Raw genomic sequence first — 11,145 nt, 5'->3', positions numbered from 1 at the left:
ACGTACGACGTACGACGTACGACGTGGAAGCGACCCACAACAACCATGCTCAAAACGGCCTGATTCGGGTTCTCTGACCTCAGAAACGTCCAGAAAACATGTTTTTGAGGTTTCGTAAATTTTGACCTATTGCAATACTTTCGCCTTTCACACTAGGTGTGTGCGGAAAAGTAATAATAAGAGTCGAAACTGAAATTGAACGATGACTGAACATATGAATTTATAATTGATAAATATGTATTTTCAATGAAGAAAGATTACTAAATTTGTTTAAACAATCTGTTTTTAAATTTTTTACTTCGTTCATATTAATCTATGCAGTAAACGAACAATTATGATAATGATAATTTTAAAAAATGGCGTTCAAATCTAACCATAAGACTTTTTTTGTACTTGTCGTATAAGTAAAATCCGTATAAATCGTATAAACGATGCTACGCTTTAAACCAAATATACATTTTGATCACAATAAAAGGTCTCGTTGTGATGTCACTCTAACTTTGCGTCAAAAAATATGAAAATTGATTTAAAAAATGATTGGAAAACTACTGGAAGTAGGTTATTTTTTATGTTCTTGGATTGGTGCAAGTTGAAAACATACAAATATCTCATTTATATGTAGCTAAATAGGATATTATCACAGTGCCGGCAATACTTTTAAACCAAAATCATGTTATTGTGGTGCTTATTAGGGTAGATTGGTAAATAAATAATTTATTAACGTTGAAAAGAAGATTTATATTATTTGTCAACTATTAAACCGAAACATTCTGACATATAATTCATTTTTCAACCGAAAACTTTCCACAAAGAAATCAAAGACCCCAATGTTTATGCGTCCAGATCAATACATTCTTCATATAATGATTTCTTTTGCGTTATTATAAAAACACTCAGCGTATTGAATGTAGCACAGATACATGCTTGTGAAATCGAAATAAAAACAAAATTTCAAAAGAGCGATACAGCCAAATGACAAAGAATGGCAATACAGGATGTGAACTTGTAATCAAAAGTTGGTTTAAGTGGTTTTCGTTGTAGTGGATACGCCAGAAACTTACATTTCATTCCAAATATCTCTTAAGGCTCGTAAAATATATTGGTTGCCAATTTGGATGACGTAGAACTAATACAATACGCTATTTTTATTTGATCCAAAATGAAACCTACTTCAATGTAAATTCTACAGTTTCACACACTCACAAAGACGAATTTCGTTTATTTCGAAATAAGAAAGTACACAAATCGCATTAAAATGTCTTTTTAAAGAAAATCAATAATTCACATGTTCAATCTGACCGACACCTATAAGCATGCACTCATATTTTTATGAAATTTATCGCAATCACATTTTTGCACCAAAAGTATTTTTGGTGGCACATGCATTATTTCATTATAATAACCGGTAGGCGCTGGTATCGAAGATTTTTTGTTGAAGATTCAACGAATACGACATCTATTAAAATACATAAAGATTTTTGTTACTAAAGAGCACACTGACTCTGATTTTGTGTGTCCGTTTGTATTGCAAATTCTGCACTCAGTCGTCAACCGTAGCTGCTTGTACAAAATTTACAACACACACGCATACACAGAATCGGTGTCAGTACTAATACGTTTGCAATACAGCTATATAGTTCGCTAGAGCTGTGTCAAGACAGCAGTAGTAACGAAAATCTTTATTGTCTTTAATAGGTGGCGTATTGTTGAATTTTCAACAAATATTTCCATACAAAAAGTGCTTCACCAGCGCCCACCTATAATAACATTGCAAAAATAGTTTTGAATGTTTGTTGAATTTAATAAATGTGGAAACGAGTACAATTGCAAATGACAAACTGGTTTTATAGAAAATCATTTTATATGAATCGAATTAATGAATGCATATTATCAAATTGTTCGACACATAACAAGTTTGAGTTGCATTTTTTTTTTGTTTCGAGTACATGTGTTCGGTATTATAGTTTACATCCTCAGTGGCAACAACAACGATCGATAAAAAAACCAACAAAAACTAATTGCAGCGCATATTTTAACTGAGATTAATGCGAACATGACAGCTTGTTTGTGCGACCGGATTTTTTCGTCACATTTTCATTTTTTGCGCTCGACCAAAATATGTATTTAAAATTATTAGCTTCTGACAATGTTCGACAATTTTTGTTGTTGTTGAATTCAGTAAATAAATTATGTAGTACCTTATTTAGTTACGGAAAAAAATGCGATTTTTTTTTTGTTCATCAATTTACACAAATTTTTGAGTTTGATGGAAGTATAGTTTATAGCGATGCGCAATTGTGGCCCATCAAATAAACACTTTAACCGAGCAAGTGAATTCCATCTCAAAGCCACCCCTTTTGCACTCCCGTTTACCATCAATGGATGAATGTTTTTAGTGTCTATTCCATATAATTTTCTGTACTTTGGGCAATCGTTTGAATGAAAAGTGACTTAGAATAACCGTGGCAATAAAACAAAATGTGTACAAACAAACCCCATTTTCTCACCGTTAAATAATGTAGTTTTTCATCTATTTTTCGTGTGGGGATTTTGGTTGGAACTATAAACGGCTGTGTAACGAAAATACCCAAGCAATTTATATGAAATAAGCGCAGAAGTACATATTTCCCACATAAATTCGGATTGTGAGTGTGAGTGTGTTGAAACACATATCCACCACAAAGACGAACAGATACAATGCCAACATATGATTGTTACTTACAATTTTGCCTAATCTCTGCTAGGGCAGGCAGCTTACACTTTTATTTCTTTATTTTGTTCACTGATGCGTACCCTAATATCCACTTATTTTCCACTTCTATAGTAATTGCTCTGTTTTACCAACATTAACTTTACTTCGTTCGCATTGCGTACTGAAGTCTTTGTGCGGAAAATGTGTATTCGATGTTCGAGAAGAAAGAGAAAAAACGGATGCGTCCAAAATAATAAGAAAAATAGAAAACTAAATCATTCTTGCTTATGCGAAAAATCAACTGACAAAAGTAGCCGTATGAAACGAAAGGCCTTTTGGCTAATAGAAAGTAACAATTTGGTGAGAGAAAATTTAATGTGTGGCACTTGGTTTCAACCAGAGAGAAAAATATTATAACAATAAACCATACAATTTGAACTAATGCTTTAACATTTATTTACTCCGCTCTTTTTTTTCGGTACGGTTTTCGCATATTGTTTTACCACATCTCAACCATATCAAAAGTTACCGCAACAACATCATACAAACACCGTGCGTTTTTTTTCTTCTCTCGTTCGTTTGTTTGTTTCTCACAATGCAATTCTCCATTTGCCCATGGATGCGTATGGTATGAGATAGAAACGCGTCTGAAACAGCCTAATGCTTGGGAATTGCTGGTGTTAAATTTGTTAGCTCGCACCAAATTACACTGCCAACCGATTGTGGTTTCAGTAATAGTATTGTTGCGGTTCTTTATTTTTGGCATCTTTTCTTCGTATAATACACCGATTATTATTGTTATTTGTGTTTTTGTTACTTTATTTAACGCGAAATTGTTGGCCATATTACGTTTTATGTATGCGAAACAGTACATAACTAAAATTAGGTGTCAAAGTGGTAACTAAGTGAACATAAGCTTTTTTATGTTTCGTTTGGCCCAAATGAAGGTATCTATTTCTCTTTCACCTATGCACGAAATCGGTGGCGAAAAACGTGTAAATGTTTTATACTTTTTTCGGGGAAAATAGCATACAATGTCGTCAACCGTACAAAAAAATAGCGGTAAAAATATTTGATGATGAAATGTGTGGACTGCAACAATACATTTTTGGACTCTTTTTAAATAATCTCTCACATTCTACAAATATAACATAAATATATACAACTATTTTATCAACAAAGTCAATGATCCGGCTCTATTGAGCCGAGAATAAAAAAAATTGAACCTGAAGTTCCCTGAATTTTAAAAATGCAGTGCCATCTGTTTTCAATCCTTTGTAATTTATAAACACATTAACTTTTAAAGAGCATTAACTATCAATAAACTCTAAATGTATATGAATCACTCTATTTGATTAAATTATGTTCGCTTCGAATGGTTACTGTATTTGTCAGTATTGGAAATAGTTGTGGATATATTTCAAAGTGACTACTTTTAGTAGTTTTGATTGTGCACATATGTGCATGTTTGACGTCGCCAAATACATTCGCCACATTCCAAATGTAATCGATTGTTCGTAACATTTGCCTTTGTTCATACTGATTGTTATACCACAGCATCGAATTGAACATTCATTCGGTGAATCAATGGCGTAAGTGCTTTTATCAAATCGCATCAGCGTTTTCCGAAAAGCCAGTTCCGCTTGGAAATTATCTCTTGGAACAAAAGGCAAATGTCATGAAAAATCGATGATTTTGGATGAAATTTTGTAAAAGAGCAGATAACCATGTCGGTGTTTTTTGTAGAAAAAGAACCATGTCATTCTCGTATGCGGCAAATAGAGAATTTCAGAATTGAATTTTACCTTTACATATTTGTAAAAAGCGTGTTCCGTTCAGTACGCATATCATCATGCTCATTCATAGATTAAAACCTTTTGGTAAATCAATCACCGAGCATACGGGGCTCGATAATGTATTTGAAAATGACCTAAACCGCATTTCGTTTAGTCAGCGTAAGAAATTATTAAGTGCCTTTAAACGATGTTCAATTTAAAACTATCAAAAATGTGCTGTGCATTGAGGCGTAAACCAAGGTATTTTAAGTTGTTAAGAATGAGAAACCATAAACCAGTTAAACCACTAAGCATCTATTGGGATAGCAACAAAGTGCGCGTGTATTTGCAAACCTTTCACCAACTATGTCTTTGTTCTCTGTCTCACCATAATGTTCATCACAATATACATATCATTTCACTGAGTTTTAAAGCTAAAACATTTCCATGTGCAAAGTTGTTGAATAGGTCGTCGGAATGCTTCTTACCTCTATATTAAAAAGCTATAGTATTTATAAATAATGATGCTGCAAAGTAATTGAATCCTTCACAATACATCTTTGCCAGTCTCACTTTTTGCAGAAACTCCACTTTGCTGATAGTGCACGCAGTTGAAAAATTTATACAGGCACAAACAGTTGAAAGTGCTTACTTGGCCAAAACATTTAACAATATTATATGTTATCTGTCAAGAAAGACCAGACTCTTGCATCTTGTGTTAAAGTTAAAAGATGGATGCTTTTCAATAGAGAATGAAGATATATATAAATTACATATCATTTAATACCAACACCATTCTCAAATCTGTGGCAAACAAATCAGTTGGGTATAAAACTCCATAAAGAGACTTCTTGAGTACTAAGTGAAATTTTTGCAAATCATTTATTCTAAGTTTTCTTTGAAATCTGCACCCGTTTCGAATTTTGAACATTTCAAATTGGTCTTGACATTAGATGAATTTGAGATTTTCATTCAAACGAACAAAATAATCATGCAAGGTTGTACCTATGAATATGTGTAATCCCATCGATATGCATGGAATAGAGGTACACTCAGCTTAAATTTTGAAAATCAGCTCTTGTTTGGGTTTTTTCTCAGAGGCAGCGGACTAAACAGATTTGGACAAGAATGAGTTTGTAAATATAATTTTTCATTTTGATAGGTACTTGAACCAATGTAGGGAACTGCTCTGATTTTCTTTCAGTCAATCATTATTCATTATTACGCCCCCTAAGGTACCACTCACTGAACCAATAGGGATACACATAAATAGTACGAAAAAACTCAAATGGAATATTTTTGAAAAGACAAAAATGCCGGATTATCGCCAAATCAATTTGGCCCCAAGCATATTTTTCAATTTCGAAAAAATGAAACACCAAACAGAATAAAATTTAGAAGACTTATTACCAAATGAAAGAAGTCTACATTAGCAACAAATAATGCTTGCCTTTCACACTGGAAGATTGAATTAAAATTTAAAAAATGTGATTTTATGATGAGAAAGAATGAATTTGGTATATGTCAAAAACACAAACACTTCAAATTCGTTTGATAGATTGAGTGTCGTATTGTCAAATGTGTACCTGTGCCGCCCACCATTGTGATTTTATGTTGGATATTACATATATATTACATCGCCTCCATTATCCTTTGATTTTTTTATTATGAGTTAGGATTCAGTTATTGATGCTTTATGAGCCATTGATGCCCCACTCCTATCTATTGACCAATTAATTGTTTGCCCAGAAAAGTATGTCGCCAATTGAAAAAGTTCAAATAAACAAATTGAAAATTGAACAAATTGTAAAGATGATAATGTCCAAGTGGTATTCAGTATCGATAAAAATGCCTTGGTGTCACACAAAAATTCAAACTAAATGTTGTTTGTTAAATTAAAAAAAAAATCTTATCTCCATATGAAAGGTTTATGTGTGTTGTCACAATATCGTTGCTAATAACGGGCCTTGATGATTTCTGAGTGATAACCAAACAAATAATGCCCCTACTTAAAAGTATGCACCAAGTATCGCTCTTATATAATCTTATTTCTTCAATATGCAGACGAGTTAACTCATTCAAGCCGTTATTTATATTCTGAGCACAATGAGAGAGAAGAAAAAAAGAATCGAGGCAACCATCGGTAGAGAGAGAGAGAGAGAGAGAGAGAGAGAGAACGAATGAGAGAGAAACATTATTTGTGACAAGGGTAATTGTGTGAAAAAAGAACGATTGGGGTTGGTAACATATGGAACATAGTTTTGATGAAAATATGCGTGTATGTCTGCCGTATCCTATTGTGTGCTGCTTTGGTTTTGGGCTTGAAATACATGAGAATGTTTGGTCTTCGTTCGAAGAATGGTTGGTTAGTTTTCAGTATTGGTTTTTATGTAATCTCAAACTATTTTTTTGTTGATGCTATTCTAAAAGCATTATGAAATCATGAAAAGCACAGAATGTTCGCCATTTTGACCTTTTGTATTTATATCGAACGTAGTAATAGTAGAATAGAATGATATATACGATGTCATTCATCTTCAAGAGGGCATAATGTATCAACTGGTCTTATGAAAAGCATACTCGACTGCATTTCATTGGGTGAAGCTCACCAAAGCCTCAATTGAAACACGAAGACATAATTTCGATTTTCTGATTCGATTTGATTTGATTTTGCCAAAGCCAAATCCTTTTCTAATAAACACACATTTCTCGTTCTTTTTTTTTTTTCAACAAAAAATCACACGCTTGTCCAACAAGATGTTCTCAAAACATCTAATATTATCAATGGAATAAACAGATTGTCGTATTTTGCTGGCGTTTTTTTTATATTCTCTATGGAATTGTTTTCAAGTTGTAGAAGAATCGACAATGTGAAGAGGAAAAAAAAACAGTAAAAATCCCGCTGAAAAAAAAGTAAATAAGCTCGGATATTGTTCAGTTTCAGCTTTAATTTTGCTGACGATGAACCAATATATGAAATTCCAACAGAAACCACAACAAACACACACTAAAAAAAACGTATAATATTTTGAGGAGAAACGAAAAAAGAGAATCTAAGCTTTTCCATCTACTTAAATCAATCCCTGCAATAAACTAATCTGTCTCTAATAGGTAATATCAATTACTGTGAAAGCATTCACTGCGTTGCTAATCTTCTTACGAATACGCGTTCACAACATTCGGTCGACTCCAATACATCCATGTGATGTGCATTGAAAAACACACCAATGTACGATAGAGTATTAGTGAATTTAAGCTGACATCGGCACGACTTTACTCGATCTAAAGATTTCGAACGCACAATTTTGCTTTCTTCTCTTAAGTTGCTGCTTTCTCGATATGTTCGTTGTCGTCTCACTTTCGTGAAATGGCGCTGGTTTTTTTTCTTCATCTTTTTCTTTGGGTTCATTGTTACTTCTTTATTCGCTTGCAATTGCCATTATTTGTGGTATTCGAATGGCACTGATTCAATCGTAAAACGCACACACACACACAACCATGTGACATGTGGATTTGAATTGCCACTGTCTTGAACTGTATTAAAAGAAACTAGTAAGTTCCTCGTGGCATGGATATGGCACGTAAATTTGAGTCCGTAAATAATGTTCAGCTTACATTATCCGACCAAAGGTAGTCAAGGAAGTGCACTTGTGTGTTCGAAATCGTCATAAACTGGTACGTGATCTTGACAGTATTACCTACTTAAACAAAATAAATTTTCTGCTGTTTCTGATATGAAATATATATCGCAAAAATAAAAATATTGAAACTCACCACAACAAACGCTTTGATACGGAAATTTAATACACAATAGTTCGACTCAATTATGGAACATGCATCAGAAGATATAGATTTTTACGAGAAGAAAAACAACTGTGCTGAACTTGAATGAGATAAGTAGTCTATGGCTCTGTATTACACAGAACAGTAGTGTGCAGGGTCAGATTTATAGAAGGGAGTGATTTCAAAATTGAAGAGCAAGAACGATCCATTTTTTGCTTAAAATGTTGAAATTTTCTTTTTTATTCAGTGTAAATTGTTTGATTTCGGATGCCAAGAGGGAGTCAATCTCCTCTCTAACCCACACTTTCACTACTGTTATAGTAAATTTACCCGCATTAAATAATTTTCATGATACATAATAAACGAGTTATAAACTTTTTCAACACACAAAAAAAAAACCAATGAGTATTCAGTACAATCTAAATGGAGTCAAATCCATTTAATGACTTTCATTTTCCAATTTCTCGATTGCTTTTTATTATAGTGATTTTCTTACTTTACCGTCTGCTATTTCATTTTATATGCTCGAATTTCACGGCTAAAACACTCATATATGTGTGCGTATAATGTGTGTGTGTGTGTGTGCGCGCGCCAAAGGAGCGCCTTCAAGCTTTTCCATATTGAGCGTTGATTTTCCGAATTAGAGAGAGTGAAGTTAATGGCTGACTATATTCGAATGTTGAGACGAATGTGTAAATAAAATCCATTTTCGAAATTTCGCTCAATACCTATGAGAATGCCAAACCGATACACCACTTAAGTTCCTCTTTTCTTTTTGTAAATTCCGATCCAATTGAAGAAGTGCTTTTCTCTTTACATTCACAGTGAATTTTAATTCATTTTCGTGAAAATGGCATACATTTTGAAATAGCAACCGTTAAATTGTATAGTGGATACTAAGCACTAAGGCCGATTTGTTTTTTCCGCAATTCTTGTTCACTTCATTCAATTTGATGTGTGCAGAGGGTTTTGGATGAGTTTATGGTTGCCTATCAAAATACATATTGCTAATATAAAAATCGGCTAACGCACCAATATACGAAGATTTACAAAACCTGAATCAAAATCAAAACGAAAAAAATATATATACGAGATATGGCTTCTGTGGAACTCATAAATTTTCTCAAAGTAACCCATTGCTGTTTTGTATTTTGCTCCTGGCAAACCAAATATTAACATCCTTTAAATGAACAACGTAGATTTCGTACACTAAATACGAATACATTCACGTGTATCAAGTAAAATGTATCAACATTTTTGTTGAGAGCATTTGCCAAGCATACAGTCAGGGTTATGGAAACGGAAAAGTTTTCTAAACACATGTATATATCGTATCTAAATAATAATATGCGCGATAACTACACATATTGGAAAACATAAAAATGTGCTATTTCAAGTTTTCCACAGCCTAAAGGTAAGATTTGTTTCCATCATTTTGCCAACTACCAAAAATTCAAGAGCAAACATGGGCCTTTCTTTAGGGAAACCATACTATCTGCTTCAAAATAGAGATTCATATTAAGGATCGCATTTTGGGCATTAATATAGAGTGGATGCGAAAAATTTTAGAATGCACAATCCATCCTCGCATCTAAATCAATTGCAACAACTTGAAAACATCATATGCAGCATGTTGTTACGCATCTGACCATTACGAACTTATGTCACGATGTACATTGTTTTCGTCGCATGGATATGATTTCATTCATGAAAGTCTCAAAAGTTTTTCAATTGGCCTTTTCTTTTGATTAAACTAGAGACAAATCGACTTTGAAGGAGTGTTGATGTTATATTCGATGATGGAGATCTGATTCAATAAGTGTGCCTTTTCGTAAATCAACAGAAAGTTATTATAATATTAATAAAACGTAAAAATAATATTTTCCAAGTCAGTAAGAAGCACAATAATATTTCATTCGTTTCAAAACTATTCACAATTGTGATTAGAAAAACCTTTGAAAATCTAGCAGCCAGGATTTTGAAAATATTATTTGATTAGAAAGTATTCGAATAAACATGCCTACTTTTGTTCACCCAAAACATCATTTTGTATTTTAAAAATTGTATTTGTGCCGACAATAATGAATTAAATAGTGTTCTTAAAAAAGTAGACATGAAATTGGTTTACACCAACAAAATCGTAATAGGTAGCATCAAATATTCAATACATGAAAAATAGCGACACCTATGAAATGATGTGTGAATATTAAAACCGACAAGGGAAATTCAATGGACTTTTCTGATTTGAGTAAAAGTCAATATCTACAATATCAAAGTATCGTTGGAATATTTGTCATTATTTTTCGATCATTCGATCAGTGTGGTTTAGAAATAATTCCGATCTTAATTTTCAAACAAAATTTGTTCGAAAAATAACAAAATGTTATTCCAATTGAAGCTGTTGACTTTTTCACTTTTCATAACTAACAGTTTTGATCTGGTCTACCCAAGTGATCGTCTGAAGTGTTTTCAGTGTCAAGGCGATGCTGATTGCAATGATGTTGAACAGAAATTGAATCCGAAAGTGTGTAGGATTTATTCCAATAAAGATCAATGCTACACTTATTTCGCTGAAGGTAGACTTATTGCATTTTTTGTTATTTTATGATTACTTTGATTTTTTTTACCAATTTTGAAGAAGGAAAACATTTTCGTGGCTGTTGGAGCGATCAAACCGAGAGTCGAATGTCATGTAAACAAAACGAATCAAAGTGCATAAAATGTGAAGGAGACGGCTGTAATACAGCAACGCAAGCGTCTACACAAGCACCCAACACACAATTACCTACTACAGAAGTACCCACCACGCAAGCACCGAGCACGGAATTACCTACCACTCAAGAATCTACCACAGAAGTTCCAACTACTACACAAGCACCTACCACGCAAGTACCA

At 33.2% G+C, this 11,145-nt stretch overlaps 2 protein-coding genes across 2 annotated transcripts in view; one reads left to right on the top strand and one right to left on the bottom strand.

Annotated features, from left to right (window-relative positions):
• The window catches only part of LOC116338120, a 113,028-nt gene that overhangs the window by 91,745 nt on the left and 10,138 nt on the right, over positions 1–11,145 (bottom strand). The window lies entirely within an intron of this gene.
• The window catches only part of LOC116338249 (salivary glue protein Sgs-3-like), a 934-nt gene continuing 426 nt past the window's right edge, over positions 10,638–11,145 (top strand). The window contains exons 1-2 of the mRNA XM_031763380.1: positions 10,638–10,826; positions 10,889–11,139. Coding sequence (XP_031619240.1) covers positions 10,936–11,139 — 204 coding nt within the window. The 5' untranslated portion in view covers positions 10,638–10,826; positions 10,889–10,935. The remainder of the gene's footprint in view (positions 10,827–10,888; positions 11,140–11,145) is intronic.

Source organism: Contarinia nasturtii, unplaced genomic scaffold, assembly GCF_009176525.2.
Source record: "Contarinia nasturtii isolate CC-2019 unplaced genomic scaffold, AAFC_CNas_1.1 Cnas_scaffold_350, whole genome shotgun sequence".
NCBI classification, from domain to species: Eukaryota; Metazoa; Arthropoda; class Insecta; order Diptera; family Cecidomyiidae; genus Contarinia; species Contarinia nasturtii.
The sequence above is the reverse complement of the archived record's forward strand: the minus strand, read 5'-3'. Positions and strand labels throughout refer to the sequence as shown.